General features: G+C 42.9%; 1 protein-coding gene across 1 annotated transcript in view; it reads left to right on the plus strand.

Annotated features, from left to right (window-relative positions):
* myrf (myelin regulatory factor) overlaps positions 1-16,931 on the plus strand; it is a 326,052-nt gene extending 309,121 nt beyond the window's left edge. Inside the window, exons 27-29 of the mRNA XM_086008505.1 lie at positions 11,865-11,967; positions 13,180-13,254; positions 16,640-16,931. Of these exons, the coding sequence (XP_085864631.1) occupies positions 11,865-11,967; positions 13,180-13,254; positions 16,640-16,729 (268 nt within the window). The 3' untranslated portion in view covers positions 16,730-16,931. The remainder of the gene's footprint in view (positions 1-11,864; positions 11,968-13,179; positions 13,255-16,639) is intronic.
* Positions 16,932-23,649: the final 6,718 nt, after the last annotated feature.

Genomic DNA, 23,649 nt, shown 5'->3' on the forward strand with positions numbered 1-23,649 from the left:
AAGAAATGGTTTGAAAGGTAGGAAACAATGTGTACTCATGAGAGGAATTATGTTAGAGTGGGGGGAAACACTCGCTGAGGGGCCTCAGGGCTCTGTGCCGGGACCACTACTGTTTCTAATTTACATAAATCACCTGGATTCAGAAATCCAATGCAAAATGGTCAAATTTGCAGATGGTACCAAACTAGATGGGGCAGTGGAATTGTAAGAGGCAGCTCAGGAATTATAGAATAAGTTGGACAAGATAAGTGGGAAGAACAATGGCAGATAAAATTTAATGCAAATAAATGTAAAGTGATAAACACATCGGAAAAAAACATGTCACACATACTCCATGAATGATGCTTGAAAAATTAAGGATGAAGTTGAAACAGATGTGGGACTTCAGCATTAAACATGTCCAACCAATGCAAAGCAGCAATCAACAAAGCCAATAGGATGTTTAACTACAAAGCCAAAACTGCAGAATACAAGTGAGAGGCGGTACTGACCAAACCTGATAGTTCTTTAGTCAGACCTCGAAAACTGTGTCCAGCTCTGGTCGCCAAGAAACAAGAGAGATATTCGAGCACTGGAGGTGATGCAGCGAAAAGCCACGAAGCTGATCGCTGGGGACAGGGGTCTGAGTTATGAGGGAAGAACGGGGAGACTTGGGCTTCTCATCCCTGAAAGGAGGCAACAGAGAAGTGATATTATAATCAGTGTATAAGATTAAGGGTATTTAAATTAAACTGCAGGAGAAGAACTAGAGCCACAGGTTTAAACTAGAGATGGGGACTTTTAGGACAGACATCAGGAAATTTCTCTTCATACAAACAATAATCAAACATATGGAATAGAATTCCAGATAGAGCAGTGGAGGCAAAAACCCAGAATCATTTAAGAAACAATTAGTTACTACAATGAGGTAATGTTAGGATCCTTCTGGATGAATAAGAACATAAGAAATAGGAGCCTGCTCTGCCATTCATCAAGATCATGGCTGATCTTCTTCCTCAACTCCACCTTCCCGCATTATCCCCATAACCCTTAATTCCCTTCGTTCCCCCAAAAATATCGACCTCTGTCTTGAATATACTCAACGACTGAGCATCCACAGCTCTCTGGGGTAGAGAATTTGAAAGATTCACAATCCTTTGAGTGAAGAAATTTCTCCTCATCCCTGTCCTGAATGGCCTACCCCTTATTCTGAGAATGTGACCCCGTGTTCTAGATTCCCCAGCTAGGGGAAACATTTTCCCAGCATTAACCCCGTCAAGCCCCTTCAAAATGTTATGTTTCAATTAGATCACCGCTCATTCTTCTAAACTCTAAGGAATATAGGCCTAGCCTACTCAATCTCTCCTCATAATGCAATCCCCTCATCCCAGGAATCAGTCTGGTGAACCTTCGTTGCACTCCCTCTAAGGCAAGTATGTCTTTCCTTAGGTAAGGAGACCAGAATAGTATACAGTACTCCAGGTGTGGCCTCACCAATGCCCTGTATACTTACTCTTATACACTAATCCCTTTGTAACAAAAGCTAACATACCATTTGCTTTCCTAATTGCTTCTTGTACCTGCATGTTAACTTTCTGTGATTCATGTACAAGGACACCCAGGTCCCTCGGAGTGCAAACATTTCCCAGTCTCTCACCATTCAAAAAATATTCTGCTTTTTTGTTTTTCCTACCAAAGTGGATAACTTCACACTTCCCCACATTGTAATCCATTTGCCATGGTCTTGTCCACTCAGTTAACCTGTCTATATCTCTCTGTAGCCTCTTTGCATCCTCCTCACAGCTTACTTACCCACCTAACTTTGTATCATCAGCAAACTTGGATAAGTTTCACTCAGTCCTTTCATCTAAGTCATTAATATAGATTGTAAATAGCTAAGGCCCAAGCACTGATCCTTGCGGTATCCCGCTAGTTACCGCCTGCCAACCTGAAAAAGTCCCGTTTATTCCTACTCTGTTTTCTATCCATTAACCAATCCTCAATCCATGCTAATATATTACCCCCAAAACCATGAGTCCTAATTTTGTGTAATAACCTCCCGTGTGGCATCTTATTGAATGCTTTTTGAAAATCCAAATATACTACATCCACTGGTTCTCCCTTATCCATCCTACTAGTTACATCTTCGAAAAACTCCATTAAGAGATTTGTCAAACACAATTTCCCTTTCATAAAACCATGTTGACTCTGCCTAATCCTATTATTATTTTCTAAGTGCCCTGTTACCATGTCCCTAATAATAGATTCTAACATTTTGCCTACTACTGATGTCAGGCTAACTGGCCTATAGTTCCCGTTTTTTCTTTTCCTCCTTTCTTAAACAGTGGGGTTATGTTTGCTACCTTCCAATCCTTGGGGACTGTTCTAGAATCTAGGGAATTCTGGAAGATTAAGAACAGTCTATCCACTATCTCTGCAGCTTCCTCTTTTAAAACCCTAGAATATAGGTTGTCAGGTCCAGGGGATTTGTCACCACTTAGTCCCATTAATTTCTCCAGTACTATATCTTTACTTATACTGACTTCTTTAAGGTCCTCATTCTCTCTGGACCCTTGGTTCCCCATTATTTCCAGAATGTTTTTTGTGTCCTCTACTGTGAAGACAGATACGAAGTATTTGTTTAATGTCTCTGCCATTTCCATATTGCCCATTATAATTTCTCCTGTCTCTGCCTCTCATGGGCCCACATTTACTTTCACTAATCTCTTCCTATTTACATACCTATAGAAACGTTTACAATCTGTTTTTATGTCTCTTGCTAATTTACTCTCATATTCTTTTTTCTCTTTCTTTATCAATTTCTTGATCCTTCATTGCTGAATTCTAAAATCCTCCCAATCCTTAGGTTTACTACTCTTTTTGACAACTTTATAAGCCTCTTCCTTTGATCTAATACTATCTTTAACTTCTTTTGTTAGCCACGGTTGGACCACTTTTCCTGTGGGGTTTTTGTGCCTGAAAGTAATGTATATTTGTTGTAAATTATGTCTTAATTCTTTAAATGCTAGCCATTGCTTGTCTACCATCATACCTTTTTAATGTAGTTTTCCAAATTACCTTAGCCAACTCGCCCCTCATACTTACATAGTTTGCTTTGTTTCGATTTAAGACCTTGGTTTCGGATTACTTTCAAACTCAATATAAAATTCCCTTTACTACAAGGTTATTAATTAACCCATTCTTATTGCACAATACTAGATCTAAAATAGCCTGTTCCCTAGCTGGTTCCTCAACATACTGATCTAGAAAACTATCTTGCATACATTCCATGAATTCGTCCTCCACACTATTACTGCAAATTTGGTTTGCCCAGTCTATATGTAGATTAAAGTCCCCCATGATTACTGTATTACCCTTGTTACATGCGCCTCTAATTTCCTGATTTATACTCTGCCCTACATTACAGCTACTGTTTGGGGGCCTATAAACAACTTTCACCAATGTTTCCTGCCCCTTGCTGTTTCTTAGCTCCACCCAAACTGATTCTACTTCTTGATTTTCAGAGCTAAGATCCTTTCTCTCTACTGTCTTTATCCCATCCTTTATTATCAGGGCTACCCCTCCTCCTTTTCCATTTTGCCTATCTCTTCTAAAAGTTAAGTATCCTGGAATATTTAGTACCCAACCTTGGTCACTTTGCAACCACGTCTCCGTAATGGCTATTAGATCAAACCTATTAATTTCTCCCTGCGCTATTCATCTATTTTGTTGCGAATGCTTCGCGCATTCAGATATAGTGCCTTTAGCTTTGACTTTTTTCTATTTTTCCCTGATATCACCTTAGTCACTGATGCCTTATTACCTTTGTTACTCTCTCTGTCCCACTCTGCTTATTTTTACCCAAAACTCTACTCTGCCCTAGAGCCTTGACCTTTCCCTTGCTGTTTTTAAATTTACTCTTTCCTGAATCCTCCCCCCCCCCCTTCATTAGTTTAAAGCCCTGTCAAGGTGGGCCAAATGGCCTTCCTCCTATGTACCTATCTTGTGATCTTGATTGTCCCACTCCTGTGAAGGACAAGTATTTCTGCACCTGTACTGGGGGCATATTGGTGAATAAATACCATCATCTATTCCACAGCTATAGAATATTGACCCTCCATAAACTTGAGCGCATCCAAAACTCTGCTGCCCGTATCCTAACTCGCACCAAGTCCCATTCACCAATCACCCCTGTGCTCACTAACCTACATTGGCACCCGGTCCAGCAACTCATCGATTTTAATATATCGAAATGTATTTTCTACAAGAAAAAATTCCAAGCACATCTTTCACCCAGTTCTCATCAAGCCCATTCTGATTCGGTGTCTACATTACTTTTCGGACCACAATAGGGTGACCTGAGGTATGCAAATATTTGCTTAAAGAATGCGTGTGAATGCAATAATACGAGATTAAATTAGACCTCTGAATACTGAAAGTCAATGTCTCACCTTTCATGTGACATAGAAAAGCAACCAGTTTTTCTGGATAGCTTTACATTTCTGGCACTGACAATAAAATTCAGTGAGGAAATGGATCTGATTTGGCATATTTCTTGAATTCTAGAAATGGCTGCAAGAAACTGAATATTGTTCTCTGGTTACCTCCCCTGTCTCTTCGCCCCCCCCCCCCCCCCCCCCGCCCCTCAACCACTTTTCTTCCTTCTTGTCCCAATGTCACTGACTTTTGCAGTGTACAGTTCCACAGACGCTGGTAACTCTCAAATGGGAGCAATGATTGAGTGTCAACAGGCTATATTTTATCGACTATTTCGGTACTCTCCTGGACTGCATCCCATCTTCTACCCTCCATAAACTTGAGCTTATCCAAAACTCTGCTGCCCATATCCTAACTAGCACTAAGTCCCCTGTGCTGACCTACATTGGCTCCCGGTCCAACAACACCTCGATTTTAACATTCTCATCCTTTTTTTCTTGCCCCTCCCTATCTCTAACCTCCGCCAACCCAAAACCCTCTGAGAACTCTGTGATCCTCCAATTCTGACCTCTTGTGCATCCCCAATTTACTTCACCTCACAATAGCAAAATACTGCAGATACTGGATTCCGAAATAACAACAGAAAATGCTGGAAAAACTCAGCAGGCCAGGCAACATCCGTGGAGAGAAAATAGAGTCAACGTTTCAGGTGAACCCTTTGTCAAGACTTTATCCTGAAACGTTGACTCTATTTTCTCTCCACGGATGTTGCCTGGCCTGCTGAGCTTTTCCAGCATTTTCTGTTGTTATTTTACTTCACCTCACTGTTGGTGGCCGTGCTTTTCAGCTATCTAGACCTAAGTTCTGGAATTTCCTCCCTAAACCTCTCTTCCTCTCTCTCCTCATTTAAAACGTGCCTTAAAACCTACCTCTTTGATCAAGTTTTTGGTTACCTGTCCTAATAGCTCCTTACGTGACTCGGTGTCAAATTTTTTCTGATAACTGTCCTGTGAAGCACCTTGGGACGTTTTCCAATGTTAAAGGCGCAATATAAATGCAAGTTGTTGTTGTTTATGGGAGGAATCACCCTCAAGCCCAGTCCTGTCCCCTTTTACATCCACATATGGATTCTCCGCCAGATGTCGCTGGATAGGATCAGGAGGCCTTATTGTAGCACCCTTAATGCTGCTTTGGCTGATATCAAACCATATCCTCTGCCCCCATTTTTTCAGACGGCAGCTGTTGATGATTCTGCTGTTCCCATTTACACCTCTTCTAGACCCATCTTTTGTTTCTTTACTTGTCCCATTACCATCTCCTGTTTCCTCGCACCATCATCCCTTTTGTCATTTAATCTCTTCCTCCTTCCACCATATCACAGACCTTCCCTTTTGTTCTTTCATCCCCTCCCCCATTCTCTGCCTCTGCACTTGCTTAAATCTTATTATAGCTCTAACTTTTTCCACTTCTGATAAAAGGTCATTGACCTGAAATGTTAGAATCATAGAATGGTTACAGCACAGAAGGCGGCCATTCAGCCCATCGAGCCCATGCCAGCTCTCTGCAAGAGCACTTCAGCTAGTCCCACTCCCCCGCTCTTTCCCCGTAACCTTACAATTTTTTTCCTTCAGGTACTTATCCAAATCCTTTTTGAAAGCCACAATTGAATCTGCCTCCACCACCCTGTCCGGCAGTGCATTCCAGATCCTAACCACTCCTTACGTAAAAAAGCTTTTCCTCATGTCGCTTTTGCTTCTTCTGCCAATCGCCTTAAAGCTGTGTCCTCTGGTTCTTGACCCTTCTGCCAATGGGAACAGTTTCTCTCTATCTACTCTGTCTAGACCCTCTCATGATTTTGAACACCTCTATCAAGTCTCCTCTCAACCTTCTCTGCTCTAAGGAGAACAACCCCAGTTTCTCCAGTTTATCCACGTAACTGAAGTCCCTCATCCCTGGAATCATTCTCGTAAATCTTTTCTGCACCATCTTTAAGGCCTTCACAACCTTCCTAAAGTGCCCAGAATTGGACACAATACTCCAGTTGAGGCCAAACCAGTGTTTTATAAAGGTTCATCATAACTTTCCTTGCTTTTGTACTCTATGGGCTGGATTTTCATTGAGGAGACGGGACTACAACTTTTGGGGTTGTAGTCCCGCCTCCATCGAGTTGTAGCCAACCCACACGATTTTGACTTGATTGACCTTGTTGAGCCCGCCCAGCGGGCTCAGCAGGCCAATTAAGGGCCACCCGGCAACAGGTGACGTCACAGATTGATATTTTATCTGTCAAGACCTTTTGACAGATGAAATATCAGCGTTTGACAGCTGTTTGAAGCTGTCAAACACTGACAATCGGTACTCAAAGTTAATTCCTTCCTCTCAGGATGATTTAGAGATCCCCCAGAACAGAAAGCTGAATGCTGCAACTTTTGACAGCTCGCGGCCATTCTGCTTTCTGTGCCGGTGAGATGAGGGACTCCCGAGACCTGAAGGAAGGAAGGCTGTAAAGGTAAGTAAAACTTCTTTAAACACTTTAAACACACCAAACACACTTATCTCTGCACTCATGCACCCATCACTCACCTGAACACCGGACATCTCGATCCCTCCAAGCCCTTCAGCCCGACAGCCCGCCTCGCTAACTTGGTGTGGTTTGGAGCTGTCGGGAATCCCACACTTCAAGAATGAAAATAGGGATTAGGCTAAAAACTGCCTGTTAACTACCTGTTAACAGGCAGTTAATTGGCACTAATCCCCTTCCCGCCTCGGGGAGGCGGGCCCCAGTGCGGGTTGGGTACCCGCTTCCTTTGAAACTGGCATGGAGGCGGGTTGGGAGCGGGATGGGTTCGTGCCCCCCCGATTTCAAGATTTTAATCCTCCACACGCCTCTAATCCCACCTCCACGGCTCAATGAAAATCCAGCCCTATGCCTCTATTTATGAAGCCCGGGATCCCATATGCATTTTTAATCCCCTTCTCAACCTGCCCAGCCACCTTCAACGATTTGTGCACATATACCCCCAGGTCTCTCTGTTCATGCACCCCCTTTTAGAATTATACCCTTTAGTTTATATTGTCTCGCCTCGTTCTTCCTACCAAAATGTATCACTTGGCACTTTTCTGCATTAAGTTTCATCTGCCACGTGTCCGCCCATTCCACCAGCTTGTCTATGTCCTCTTGAAATCTATCACTGTTCATGATACTTCCAAGTTTTGTGTCATCTGCAAATTTTGAAATTGTGCCCTGTGCACCCAAGTCCAAGTCATTGATATATATCAAGAAAAGCAGTGGTCCTAGTATCGACCCCCGGGGAACACCACTGTATACCTTCTTTCAGTCGAATAAACAACCGTTCACCACTACTCTCTGTTTCCGGTCACTTAGCAAATTTCGTGTCCATGCTGCCACTGTCCCTTTTATTCCATGGGCTTCAGCTTTGCTGGCAAGCCTATTATGTGGCACTTTTTCAAACGCCTTTTGGAAGTTCATGTACACCACATCAACTGCATTGCCCTCATCAACCCTCTCTGTTACCTCATCAAAAAACTCAATCAGGCTAGTTAAACATGATTTGCCTTTAACAAATCTGTGCTGGTTTTCCTTAATTAATTCACACTTGTCCAAGTGACAGTTAATTTTGTCCTGGATTATGGTTTCTAAATGTTTCCCCACTACCGAGGTTAAACTGACTGGCCTGTAGTTGCTGGGTTTATCTTTACACCCTTTTTTGAACAAGGGTGTAATATTTGTAATTCTCTAGTCCTCTGGCACCACCCCTGTATCTAAGGAGGATTGGAATATTATAGCCAGTACCTCCGCAATTTCCACGTTACTTCCCTTAGCATCTTAGGATGCATCTCATCCCGTCCTGGTGACTTATCTACTTTAAATACAGACAGCCTTTTTAGTACCTCCTCATCATCAATTTTTATCCCATCCAATATCTCAACTACCTCCTCTTTCACTATGACTTTGGCAGCATCTTCTTCCTTGTTAAAGACAGATGCAAAGTACTAATTTCGTACCTCAGCCATGCCCTCTGCCTCCATGCTTAGGTTTCCTGTTTGGTCCCTAATTGGCCCCACCCTTCCTCTTACTACCCGTTTATTATTTATATGCCTATAGAAGACTTTTGGATTCCCTTTTATGTTAGCTGCCAAACTATTCTCATACTCTTTCTTTGCCCCTCATTTCCTTTTCACTTCCCCTCTGCACTTTCTATATTCAGCCTGGTTCTCACTTGTATTCTCAACCTAACATCTGTCATACACCTCCTTTTTCTGCTTCATCTTACTCTCTATCTCTTTCGTCATTCAGCGAGCTCTGGCTTTGGTTTCCCTGCCTTTCCCACTAGTGGGAATGTACCTTGACTGTACCTGAACCATCACCTCTTTAAAGGCAGCCCATTCCCTGCCAATCTTTGATTCCAATTTACCCGGGCCAGATTCATTCTCAACCCACTGAAATTGGCTTTCCTCCAATTAAGTATTTTTACTCTAGATTGCTCCTTGTCCTTTACCATAGCTAATCTAAACCTTATGATACTATGATCACTATTCCCTAAATGTTCCCCCACTGACACTTACTCCACTTGACCCACCTCATTCCCCAGAACCAAGTCCAGCAATGCCTCCTTCCTCATTGGGCCGGAAACGTATTGATCAAGAAAGTTCTCCTGAACACACTTCAGAAATTCTTCCCCCTCTCTGCCCTTTACACTATTACTATCCCAGTCGATATTGGGATAGTTGAAGTCCCCCATTATCACTACTCTATAGTTCTTCCACCTCTGTAATTTCCCTGCAAATTTGCTCCTCTATATGCTTCCCATTTTTGGTGGTCTATAAAATACACCTAGTAGTGTAATGGCACCTCTATTGTTTCTTAACTCTAACCAAATAGATTCTGTCCTTGACCCCTCCAGGACATCCTCTCTCTCCAGCACTGCAATATTCTTTTTAATCAATACTGTCACCCCACCTCCTTTCTTTCCTTCCCTATCTTTCCTGAACACCTTATATCCAGGAATATTTAGTACCCAATCCTGCCCTTTTTTGAGCCAGGTCTCCGTTATCGCCACGACATCATATTCCCATGTGGCTATTTGTGCCTTCAGCTCACCAACCTTATTTATCATGCTTCGTGCATTTACACATATGCACTGTGAACCTATCTTAGACCTTCTTGTATTCTCTCTTAGTCTGACACCACCTAATACCGTACTATTTCTAATGCTATCTCCCAATCCTTTGTGCACCTTGTTTCTCCTTTCTAATGCTACATCCTGGTGCCCATCCCCCTGCCAAATTAGTTTAAACCCTCCCCAACAGCACCAGCAAACTGGCCCGCAAGGACATTGGTCCCGGCTCTCTTGAAGTGCAACACATCCAGCCTGTACAGGTCCCACCTCCCCTAGAACTGGTCCCAATGTCCCAGGAATCTAAAGCCCTCCCTCCTGCACCATCTCTCCAGCCACGCATTCATCTGCTCTATCCTCCTATTTCTATATTCACTAGCTCGTGGCACTGGGAGTAATCCGGCGATTACTACCTTTTTGAGGTCCTGCTTTTTAATTTCTTTCCTAGCACCCTGAAATCTGCCTGCAGGACCTCATCCCTCTTTCTACGTATATCGTTGATACCGATATGGACCACGACCTCTGGCTGTTCTCCCTCCCCCCTCAGAATGTCCCGCAGCCGCTCAGTGACATCCTTGACCCTGGCACCAGGGAGGCAACATACCATCCTGGAATCACGTCTGCGGCCACAGAAACGCCTGTCTGTTCCCCTAACTATAGAATCCCCTATCACTATTGCTTTCCTGATCTTCCTCCTCCCCCGCCCCCTCACACAGCTGAGTCACCCGTGGTGCTGTGGACTTGGCTCTGGCTGTACTTCCCTAGAGGAACCATCGCCCTCACCAGCAGTTCGAGAGTGAGATGCACTCGGGGGACTCCTGCACTACCTGCCTGGTCCTCCTTGTCTGTCTGGTGGTCACCCATTCTCTCTCTGCCTGTACACTCTTACACTGCAGGGTGACCACCTCTTGTGCTATCCACGTAGCTCTCAGCCTCACAGATGCATCGCAGTGATGCCAGTAACTCTGTTTCTCTCGCCACAGATGCTGCCTGGCCTGCTGAGTATTTCTAGCATTTTCTGTTTTTATTTCAGCCAACTCGGCGCAGGCCATGAATTGAATCTTCTGGCTTCTACGCCGTATGGTACATTTATCCACTTGGCCGCTGGGAGAGATAATTGGGGACTTTTAGAAAAAGGGGAAGTGATCTTCCAAGGGGCTTAGCATATTTATATATTGGGCCCACTGTATTACACTTAACCCATGTGATACCTCCTCGAGTGAGAATGGAGGTATCATAAGGGCTGTTCATAATAAAAATGATTTAAGTCTAGACATTTAGACAATGGGAATGAAGGACCTGTAGCTATGAGTTTTTCTAACTCCTTTTACAGTCTGTAAACTGTCACTTTTGGGGGGAAGGGGTGCATTTTGTGCCCATCAAGCTCAGAGATGTTAGAGCTTTGGAGCCCTTGTCCATCTCTCTCTATTTTCTGAATACTACTATGGTGAATAGTCCTCTGAACTTTCCTAATTTGTCCCTCATAAGCTACAAATGCACCACCTTACACACACTTCCTCCTCTGTCACTGTGTTGAAATATAGATTGACTGCAACGTCTCCTAATCTAACTCATTCTTTCCCAGGATCTCAAAACTGTGGAACTTCTCATTGCCCTCAGTATTCCCTTCCTCCTACAATCTTCAAGCTTGGCATTAGCTGATCACTACTTCCTGATTTACATCCTCTTCGATTCTTTTCATCTCTGGAAGTGCCCTGCACTGTGAACTTTGGCCCTTCACCCGGGTTTCTGAATTTAAAAAAACACAATGAACACATGGGTTAGACACAGAGTAAATGTGTCTGTGCTCAGCAGGAACATAGGAATAGGAGTAGGCCATTCAGCCCCTCAAGCCTGTTGCTCCATTCAATTAGACCATGGCTGATCTATAGCTTAACTCCATCTACCCGTTGTGGTTCCGTAACCCTTGATAACCTTGCCTAACAAAAATCTATCAATCTCTGTTTTGAAATTTTGAATTGACCCCTAGCCTCAACAGCTTTAACTCTAACCTCAAAATAGCACTCTACTCGCAGAACTGTCAATATTTCTATATCTCATATCAGCTATCCTTATTGCATTTCTGAATGAGATTGACAGTTTGTGTCATTATCGGTGTTTTATGCTGTGTACACGTATTCAATAAGAACTGGATTGAGACTGCCTCAGACTCCTTTCACATAGGACAACCAAAAGAGAGAGCAGACTTCCTGCAATCTGGATTAGACTCAAGCCCAGATCCCAAAGGTGAAACACACCCAATATCTCATTTCTTGCTGTTATACTTATGTTTTTCCTTTGTTTTGATAGGACCTCGATGCCTCTGGTCATTTATCTGTGCAGTGTCAACTACGGCAATTTATGTGAGAGTATTTCACATACTGGCTTGAAGACAGAAACATCAGTGACCCAGGTAGAGACTGAAAGCTGCAGAATACAATATTTTTAAACTTCATTTTTACACTTTCCCTATCACTTCAAAAATATAAGAGCTGGGTGAGTGAACTTTTCCAGAAAGTGGGACTCTTTATTAAATTGGTGTGATTAGCATATATCTTAAGTAGCCTATAGTTTCATACCCTTGAGGTATTCCACTCAGGAGCCTTTCTGAGCTCCATCTCCTTGAGACCTCACTGTGGAACCTAACAGAGATTCCTTTGTGGGAGGAATTTCATCCAGAATCCTGACTGAGATCCATCTCCTCAAAGATTTCAAACTAAGAACCTGAATGACTCCACTTCCTCCAGGTTACCACCAAGGAACCTGGCTGAGCTTCATCTCCTTCAGATATCCCACCAGGACCCTGGCTGAACCTCCATCATCTTCAGATATCCCACCAGGACCCTGGCTGAACCTCCATCATCTTCAGATATCCCACCAGGACCCTGGCTGAACCTCCATCATCTTCAGATATCCCACCAGGACCCTGGCTGAACCTCCATCATCTTCAGATATCCCATCCAGGACCCCAGCTGAACTCCATCACCTTGAATTATTTCAGAGAGGAACCTGGCTCCATCTCCTTGAGGTTTCTCACCCTAGAGCTGAGTTCCATCTCTCCCAGGTGTTCCATCACCATCAGGCATCCCCACCCAAGAATCTGCCTGAACGCCATTGCTTTGATGTGTCTCACCTAGGTTCCTGGCTGTGCTCTGTCTCTGTGAGGATTTTTTTCCCCAAAGCTGGGCTGAGTTCCATTTCCTCTATGTATCCTACCGAAGAGCCATACTGAACTCCATGCATCTTTAGTCAGATAGCAAGTCTATGCCAAGGTACTTCCAACCATCAACCACCTGTTAACAGCAATCATAAATGACAATAAAGTTTTGGACAAATTACCCAAGTTAAATATATAGCAATGTTGTCTGGTTTTTGTTAACACTTCAACACTGAACAGGTACAAGTGCAGATTAGTTTGCACCAGCCAATTTTTTGTTAGATAACATTGCCCATGGAAATAAGGTCCCTGCCAATTACATGAGAATGATGCCATTCTGGTCAGAAGCCAACAATTCTGAATTAAATAGTTGATATTGAAGAAAGAGAAGAGACAAAAGAATGGGGTTTGAAATCTCATTAGTATTAACATTGTATTTACCATCCCTTTCTCTTCTCTCTACCACAGGGAACAACACATACATGGCCACTGGTGGTTGCACCATACTATGACATCACCTATCACTTCCGAGTGGCTGATCCGGTGAGTATCAAGTGAATCTCTGACATAAAGACGGTGCTGAAGGGCTGGTGCAATATTTTGTTCCTTCTAAGTTCAAAAATCACCATCCTACATGATTTCCATTCTCCATGCATCCATCCTCACTGTGTTGAAATCAAGACTCATCGGACTGTCTCGCGCTTGCCCATGTACAGAGCACTCTAATGTGGGCTTTATTTCTCTTATCTGGTTTCTTCTGCAAGTTTTTTCTCTGCCCAACTCCTCCCCAAGATAATTGAGGGAAACTCCAGTGCATTGTTTCTCTCTGCATCCTCACTGTGTTGAAAACAAGACTCATTGCACCATCTCTGATTCGTAACTCATTCTTTCCCAGGACTTCAAAATTGTGGAAATCCTTTACCTCCTGCAACTCTTCCCTCCTCCTACACTCAACAGGCCTTTAAAACTCAAGCTTAGTATCACCTCATCACTATTTCCAGGTTTATCTTAACCTTGGTGGTTGGAAGGATCATTGATATAATGGGAAAGATTGAAGGGAATTCTTGGTGACATTACTAACTAGAGCTGCTGTTGTGTTTGCTCAATGTGCCATTAAATTTTCAAAAGACACAAAAATAGCTACCTCTGGTAAACTTGCCCAATACACACACAGTATCCTTCAGGCCATCTAGAACAAGTTGGCAACAAACAATTGCCACAAATTTTCACTTTTCTCTGACTGGGTTTCATTGAACCACCCAAGAGCAGATGGGTGATTGAATCCCAAGTCTCCCAGACCAGTGCCAATCTACAGCCAGCTTCTAGGAAGTTCAGTAGAGCATCTCGGGATGACTCTACCTCCAATCTTCGTCCCTCCCTGTGGGAAAGCACTTGATCTCCGCTAAGTGCCCCCTTCCCCTACACAATGACATGACCGAGACCAGGAACTCACCAGTGTCAGGGATAATGTGCAGGAACCCAAGTTCAACCACCAGGTGGCACCTTGTGCTGGTACCAACACATTGCTCTGATGATTTTTTTAATTTCACATTTGCGAGTTTCCTTTCAGTTTTCCTTCTTAAATACATAAAATATTGATCCTGTGGGAAATGTAATTTTTGATCAGTGCCATAAATTGTAACTCAATTACAATATCTTCCCAAAGCAATTTATAAGTTTCCTTGTATCAAATAGCCCAACGACAATCCGGTTTGATTCACGTGGAAGACATGCGAGTTGGCTTGGTTTAATATTACAGTACTCATAATATAGTGTGGCCCCCTGTGCCACCCAATCTACCCCTTCGTCTGTGGCCCTCATGCTGCTCCATGAGCCTCTGGACCTCCGTTCACAGTCTGCGGAATGTTGACACAGCTGGGATTCAGTGCAGTTCCCTCTCCTTTTCTTGCTCTCCAGTAAAAGATGGTGAGGGAATGCTGAAATGAAGCTGTATTATTTCAACTTAAAAACACCAAATAAAAGGGCCTCCAAAACAAAACTCTTGGTCCTATCAGTTTGTTTTCCTCTTACTGTGGCGAAACTTGGCCTCCACTTCACAACAGCCACAGTGCCAATATCGAAATCAGGAGCTCAATGTATAGAGAACTGCAGGTAGAGTCCCACTTCCCATCATTGTACCAATGTTACTTAAATATAGCAGCTCCAGCTCCCTGTATATAACACACATTCAGCTCCTGGTTACCCTATATCTAAAACACCTCCAGATCTCTGTTATCCTGTGTATAACATACTCACATTACCCTTTAATCCTTTTTATAACAAGCCCAGCTCAGTGTTATGCTATATGTAAAACACTTCCCATTTCGTTACACGAGTATAACACACTCCCAACCTTCTGTTACTCTATCTGCCACACTTCTTTATATATGATACATTCCCAACTCCCTATAATCCAGTATGTAAACACTCCCAGCTTCGTTATATTGTATATAACACACTTCAAGCTCCCTGTTATTCTAAACATAAAACACTTCCAGCTCCGTTATCCTGTATATGTAAGGTGTCGTTCTTGGCTCATTGGTAGTACTCTCACCCCTGAGTCAGGGGCTCCAGGACTTGAGCATATAATCTAGGCCGAAGTTCAGTGCAGTACTAAGGGTTTGCTTTTAGATGTGATGCTAAACCAAGGCCCCGTCTGCCCTCCTAGGTGGATGTAAAACATCCCATGTCACTATTCGAAGAGGAACAGGGAAATTCTGCTGTCCTGGCCAGCATTTATCCTTCAACCAACATCACTAAAACAGAATGGTGCAAGTGGGACATTGCTGTGCACAGTTTGGTTGTTGTGCTTCCCTACATTACAACAGTGACTACACTTCAGAACTAATTCATTGTCTGTGAAGCTCTTTGGGATTTCCCAAAGTTGTGAAAGTTGCATGTTCTTTCTGTATAACACACACCCAGCTCCCTGTTATCCTGGATATAAAATTTTCCCAACTCTCTGTTATCTGGATGTAAAGCAGTCCCAGCTCCATTATCTTGTATCTAACATAATCCAGTTCCCTGATATTCTAAATATAAAACACTCCCTGCACAAGTTTATCCTGTATATTTCACAGTCCCAGCTCCCTTATCCTTTACATAACACATTCCCAACTCCCGGTTATCCTATATATAAAACACTCCCTGCTTTGTTATCCTAAATATAAAACACTTCCAGCTCCCTGCTATCCTAAATATAACACACTCCCTGTTACCTTTAATATAAAACCCAGTTCTGTTATCCTGTACATATCCAGGACATTCCTAGGCCCCTGTTATCCCAAGTATAAATCAGTTCCAGCTTTTTGTTAACCTGGGGTTGAATTTCCTTGGGCATTCCAATGGGAGTCTGGCAGAATGGCTCAGAAAAAGGGTCCCAATCCCATGGGAAATCCATTCAGCTTCCACTTCCCCTTACAAGACCAGCCAGGGGCTGGGTCAAGGAACTCACTGGGTGTCGCTGCTGTCAAATGAAGAATATTGGCATCCAGAATGGTGCAAGTGGGCCCACCAGGGGTGAGGGTATCCAGACCAGGGAAATGGTCTGGACCACCAAAGATGGTTAAATACTTTTAAAACCTAACACATGGGGTCAAAGAGGGCACAGGATGGGATCTCCGTGTGGAGGGCCTGGGCACCACTCAGCACCAAAAGCTGGCAGGTGCTGGAGTTTCTGGCAACGTGGGGCTAGTGGGCACCCAGGATGTGCCCTTAATGGCTTGGCTGTCTTCTGGCCCTCCTACTGATAATATCCAGCAGGGTCAGTACTGGAGAACACAGTTGGGCACGCTACCAGCTCCCTGTTACTCTGTACATAACACACTGCCATGTATGTGACACACGCTCAGCTATAGTCTTGTATTCCTTGCACATTGCTGTGATTTTATGGTGCAGACCAGGCTACAACATTATCTCCTCCTCTCAGCAGAGCCAGGCTACGTGCAACAGTGAGAGCACCTCCGCAGGAGAGACCTTCACACAATACAGCTTCCATTTCTACCGAGTCTGCAATTGAACAGGAAGGGACTCCCTGGTGAGACGGACCACTAGCTCTCCTCTAGAAAAGATACACCATCAGCGAGGAATCTTTTCTGGCCCAGGACAACGTAGCTATTCAGAATGACCAAAGGAGATGTTGGTGTGATTGAAAAGTTCTACACATCACACACCCGCAGCCTGCACTTCACCTTCCTGCTGGGACAGGAGCTTTTACACTTTGGGGGGGGGGAGGGAGGGAAATTTTCTGTTTCCTACAAATAAATGTTGGGATGAAATACTCTGTGCAGTACAGGCTGTTGTAAAAAACAAAGTTTAGTAAAAAAAAAAGGTAGTCAAAGAAAAAGATTTTGTGCTGCTTGGCGGCTCAGACCAAATGGATTCTAGAGCTTCTGTAGATTTTGACTTTAAGAAGTGTACACTTTGAAATTGCAGCATTAAAACCAAATTTGCCTAGCTATGCACTAAATCGGAGTAACAGTATAAAGGTTGTATAACTAGCAGATGGCGCCATTAACCCTACCCAGTCCAACCATCACACAAAATTAAAAATGGTCCGCATGTTGGTATTAAAAATAGTTTGCATTGATCTCTGCCACAGCTGCATTTGGAGTGCTATAATTAGTTGCAGTGCCCTGAACAAGGGAAGAAAAATCAGCCAAAAGTTGCTGCTCCTGCTCACTATCCAGTGGACCGCCCTGTTCGAAAGTCCATGTGTGGACAGGATCCAGATGAGCTGTGATGACTTTCACAGTAAAGTTGCTTGTCAACATTCACTGTCTAGGCTCACATATAAAGAATGGGCACTTGACTGAGGTACTGGAAGCGTTATTGGCACCTGCGGACGCATAGTCCTACAAGAATCAGTAACTCAAGGAGATGAGGATGGAGGGAAATTTGACAAAGAAATAAGAACAGCGTGTATTGGTTAGCTGTCCGCACGTGTGTGGGGAAATGGGTGTTACCAATGCATTGTGCACTGGGATCAATGGAGTAGGGATGGAGTAATGGATGCTAGTCTGGATTTCAGTCAGTCAGTAAACAGGTCCATATAAATTACTGGCTGATAGTCTTACAGTAGTCAGGCAACTAACTTAATGGAGGGATTGAAAAATGCCACTCACGACTGCTGACCCAGTCCCCACGAGAAAATAATACCTTTGGGCTGAAAAGGGTTACAGGGAAAAAGTTGAAATGATTTAAATCCTTCCATATTTGTATATAGTTAAGTCGACCATGCCACGGGTTTGTCTCTGAAGGTACCAGTACACTGCTATAATTTAGATTGTTCTGCAAGATTGAGTCACTTATATTGACAATGCAATGCATTCATACTGTGGTGTGTTTGGTGACAGCATCGACCTCCAGGGTTGTCACGGGTTACATCACTCATTCGAGCATGTAATTATTTCTAGCTTATCGTCTTAAAAACAAGAAAACTTATTTGTATTAAATTTATGGAAGGAGACCCATCTCAAATTTAGAGATTGAGAATTGTGCAGAATGTTACAAGTTGCAGTAATCCTTGCAGCGAATACAGATGTCATAAAAAGTACAGGCTTTAGCACCACTCTGCTTAATGGCATTTTGGGCACGAGTACTCAAAGGAAGACCAAGCAAATTGGGAACTGGGTGGCAGAGAGGATTAGACAATGGCCTTTCACCTCTTGAACCCAGATTCAAACCAATGGGATGAAAGTCTCAGTCTGCTGGCTGGGATGGTTCTATTGAAATAAATTTGGGCAATTTCAATCCAGGCGCAGGGGATCATAGCATTAAACTGCCCCTAATTCATCCCTAATTGGTCACAGAATGGCTGGTGTGAGTCATGGAAATTGTAGTGTCCGAGGATCAATAATACTCAGACTGCAGGAGAACAATAAAACAGGTATTTACTGAACAGAGAGTAATTCAAGACTGAAGTACAGAAGCCTGCTATGGCTTTATATACAGGGGTGGTCACTGCCGGTACTGCAGTATAGAATCAGTTCTTCTCTTAAAGGTACATACACAACAGAAATATGTTACACTGGTGCAATAGTGACCACTCTTCTAAGGTTGGGGCTGAGACACCTTGTTGGACAGGTAAGAGGGAGCTTTATTCAGCATCTAACCCATGTTATACTGACCTCAGATGTAGGATGCTGACCCGAGGTCATTAAAATTAAAAGAGTTCCATTCTCCAACACTAACATCCCTCGCCTTGATGAGCACAAAATTCACACCAGAAAAATAAAAAGACTGGGGGAAAAAAAGTTTAAAATGTTACAAAGTGTAAATATCCCCTGACTCTCCCCGGCACTTTAATGGTACAGGAGGAATCCCGCTGTCCCAAATCATGTCTCTGTGAAAACAGCTACCATGGAGCATTCTGATATATCCTGACCCTCACTGAAACACTTTCTGATATACCCCACAGACCTTGCCATGAACTTTATCAAATGAATCCCATGCTGTAACAATTTCCAATATTACCCACACCCCTCTCCGATATACTTCTCACCATATACCTTGTGCTCCTGGCAGTAACACTCTTTGATATATCCTACACTTTAACGCTATCTGATAGACCTTGGAGTAACATTGTTTTCTATACCCCACGCCCTCCCTGTAACACCTTCTGATATGCCCCACAATGTTTCAGTAATATTAGCACAATGCAAGCTGATACAAATATTAGGGGTACTGTACTACATCTGACAGTATCTTTGTATATTACAGTATTGTGACATCCTTAACCCAACATATTTATAGTAAGTCATTGCTGTAAAATCTAAAATATAAGCTGCACTGGTGTATAAGCCACTCATCTAGAATGTGTTTGCTATTTCAGTAAAGCTGACTGTGGCTCCTGGCTAAGTTTAGTTCCCCTGATGACTTGGTACTTAAAGTCCCGGAGTTTCCTCAGAACTGCTCTTGCTTCTCTGCAGCAACTTTGTTGGAGGTGAGGTAGATCCCTGTTTACGAGCATTAACGGGGTTTCTACCACACTTCCAGCTAAATTATAGCAGAGGCAGCTCTGAGGAAGTTCTGGACCAAATACACCATCTAGTATGAAACTGAGCCACACAGACCAGGAATATCCCAAGGATGATAAGGTCTGATACCCGGTTTGTGATGTGCCAGCTAATCTCAGCTGGGATGTTACAACTTCCTCAGCGTCCATGAGCTGCAAAGAGGATAATCAGATGGGGCTTGCTACCTAGTGCCAAGTGCTGGGGTGTTAGTTGAGAGCAGGATTGAGCTTGGCTATGATGCTCTATACAGTTGAATAGCCTGCTAACGATCACTGTCTAGGATCAGATATGAAGAATGGGTACTTGAGATAGGTAGCGGTGGAAACGTATCAGCACCTTCAGGAAAGATGGGGAGAAAAAATAGTTTTAAAGTGGCAGGAAGAGTAGCAGAATTTTATCACCATTTAACTGTTTACACTGGACCTGTCAATCAGTTGAGGGGTGTAAGATGAAGATGCAATAACAATGGAATGATTCTTCGTTTAGGATGGGGAAGGGGATATTGGAGTCAATGTTCAACACAAATCCCCCTAAAATTGGACCAAACCAAGAAATGTCAAACATTAGTCAAGAAACTTTAATGTCCCAACATTGTAAGGAGAATCGCAAGCCAGAGGTGACCGGTTAAGTTAATTTGGGGCAAGAACACATTTAAATTACTGTTTTTAAAATATGGTTAATAGAGCTTTAATCAGCAGTGTCTGATAATCTATACACACACACACACAAAGATAGTTATATCGTAATGTACTGGCATAGAGACTGGGTGGTGTAGTTGGTTAGACACTGTCCTTTCACCTCTGGGACCTGCATTCAAATCGGGCTGAAGCTGCTCTGTCTGTGGGCTGTAAAGGTTCTATGTGAAATGAGTTTGGGGCAATCCGAATCCAAGACATGGACCCAGAATACAAAGTGCCCCAAGTTGTGGAGACCGCAGACTGGCTGCTGTAGGAGATGTAGAAATGTCACACTGTCGCTGTATGGGGTGCTCTTCTGAGATGGAGGCTGAGGTACATTGTTGCAGCAGACTAGAGGGAGCTTTAATCCAGATGTATCTCTGCTCCACCTCACCTTGGAGAACTTGATGCTGATACTGGGTTGCCAACATAGAAAGTGTTCCGATTCCCCAGCACTAACCTCCCTCGCCTCAATAAGCACAAAAAATCACAAAAACAGTCATTAAATTACTGAGGGGGGAAAAGGTTAAGAAAAGAATTGACCATTCGCCTAATTTACATTACTGCTTAAACCAACCAGCGAGAAAAGTGTCTTCATGCAAGGCCCAGGTTCTGTTTCCCAATGTGCCTGTAAAACAGATTCCATAAATCCTGTTTGGATGATTGGATTTTAACCTCCCTTCCAGAGAATCTGGGATCTCTGAATGTTAACCACTGTCTAGAGTGACTGTTGTAAATATTCTCTAATGTAAATGGTATTTTGAAAGAAAGGACACGTCAGTTATTAGGAGTGTAATAGCTCGCGCGATACTGTATCCAGTGCATATAATGTGACTGTTACTGAATCAGAATGGATTAGCTTTAGCTTTCCTTTGTTATAACAAAGAATTTGTTAATCCCCTTTTTAATAATCTTACTTGGGAGCTAGTGACCTGGTTGAGTGTGAGAAACTACAGACCAGAAGGTCCCGATTTCGATTCCACAGTATGCTAATCTTAGCAGTAAGGACGCTACAGTTTGACTCAGGGAAGGGAATCATCAGCCACGGTTCCCATTCCTGATCGTTATCCAGTGATTCTGCTGGAAAGTGCTTGTGTATAGACATCAGTTGAAGACAGGATCAGGCTTAGCTGTAATACCCTCCATGGCTAAGCCACTCACTGTCTAGCCTCATACATGAACTCTGACCACTTGGGCAAGGTACTGGAGGACAGCTGGTGCCTGTGGAACTGGATCCGAGTGAAGGAGACAGCACCATCAGGAAATGAGCTGAGAAAAGGAGGGGGAAGGCAGTGCAGGAAGAAAACCTGCTCTTCCTCAACAATCCAGAATTCACCTCTACATAGGCGTTCCTTCCTGTGGTACTTTCTCATTAAAATGGATGGGCCCATGTAACTGAACTACAGACTGATGCAGATTACACTGGAACGCACTGACTGATAGCTTCCCTAATATCTGCACATCTTATTCCTGGTGCGAATTTCACATTGTGCCCCTACCACACATGTTCCATATTTTCTCCATCACCCCTTAACGGGGTGATTTTAATTGATGATGTCTGGGCTTGCGGATGAGGAACGGCCACTTGGGTGAGGCACCAAAGGACACCTGGCACCCGTGTAACTGTCCCAGCCCACAGTCAACACCTTCAGGAGGGGAGAAAACTGGGGGGGGTCACAAAATAAATTCACATTAAGGCCGGTGACGTTTGCAGACACTTTTACATATAAATGCCTTTAACATTTTTGAAGGATTTCCAAGAAAACTGGATTGTATGAACCACAAGAGGTCAATCGACTGCCGAGAAAAGGTCAGGCCATGTGGCATTTGGATTAACGCTGGCAGGTGTCACTGCCCCCCACTGCTTAAAGTTCACAATAACTGTACCTTTAAAAATATATAAATTGCTAAATAAAAATAGCTCAAAGCTCCCTGTAAATATTATGTATTTTAATTGCTGTTGCAATCATTTCTTAAAGCACTAATTTTTTATTTTATTTTTACAATCACTTCTTAATCGCTGTACGTACTTTAGATTTTTTGACCTGTTGATAGGATTTTCTGTTTGTGTTTGTTTGCTGTGGGTAAGCTAGGCTTACAGATACGTTTCTGCTAGTTTATTTTTTAGCTTCAATGTATTTGAGGTTCTTTGTATTATTGCAAATATATTTATTGTTCTGTACTGATGTCTGGACAGCTGACTGCTTTTGTTTATGTCTGTCTGATTAGAGTCCCTCGGAGTAGTGCAAAGCTTTCTTTTAATAGTGTGTCTCAACAGTAGGGATGAAACAACGCATTGGGCCAATCCAGAGTGCAGGATGCCATGTATAGTCCACAACCCCCGATACCCAAGTGCCCCTATGGTCCTGCAGTACACTGGTGAGGGGCCGGGTACAGGCTTAAGTGTATTGATAACTGTTTCAGAGCCACTGAAAGATGGTCAGGTTTCATGTCTTAAAAAGGCACCGTCCTTTTATTTTTTTTAAAGCTTTTCTTTGTCAAAGTGCAACTCATTAATATCAGTTGCATTACGAAAACATATCACCCTCGCCAAAAAAAACAAAATAAATCCCCACTTAAAATCCCCTGTAAAAGTTTTTTTTTTAATGAGTATGTGGTCCCACTGATTTATTTCCAATATAATGTACCCGCCCTGCATTATACTGCATAGAAGGCAGCAAATTCTTATGTCATGCACTGTCTGAAATGAACTGGATTTCCTGTGGAGCTGTACCCCAAAGAACAGTTAGCACCTTCTGGAGAGGAGGAGAAACATTTAAAAAAATTATAATTCTACCTCCCCACCCATCAGACTCTGGCTTCTTGCTAATCAAATCCAGAGTATTAATGCAGAGCTTGCACCATGATGCTAGCTAAGGTGGCTAATTATTTGAAAAATATGGCTCATTGTACTATATACTCTTAATTGTTTCATCCCTTCTGTTGCAAAGTTAGGAATCGTTCTTTTGACGAAGCGCATTGTGACCGTTGAATATGTCCATTATCTCTTACCAAATAGCACTGCAGCTGTTAATATGCAATAAATATTTTTAAATAAAACATTCCTGTGGTTCATGGTACATTCAGCTGTCAATTGTAGTTTGAGATAACACACACCACTAAGAGCTTTTTTACATCTCTTGTTGAAGAAAGAATTTAATTTGAAACGTTAATTCTGAAATTGATTTGTATAATTTTTTTTACCTGGCATTTAACAATAAAGCATATTATTATTATCTATGCAG

Source organism: Somniosus microcephalus, chromosome 15 (assembly GCF_052327205.1).
Source record: "Somniosus microcephalus isolate GS21.2 chromosome 15, FLI_Smic_1.0, whole genome shotgun sequence".
Taxonomy (NCBI): domain Eukaryota; kingdom Metazoa; phylum Chordata; class Chondrichthyes; order Squaliformes; family Somniosidae; genus Somniosus; species Somniosus microcephalus.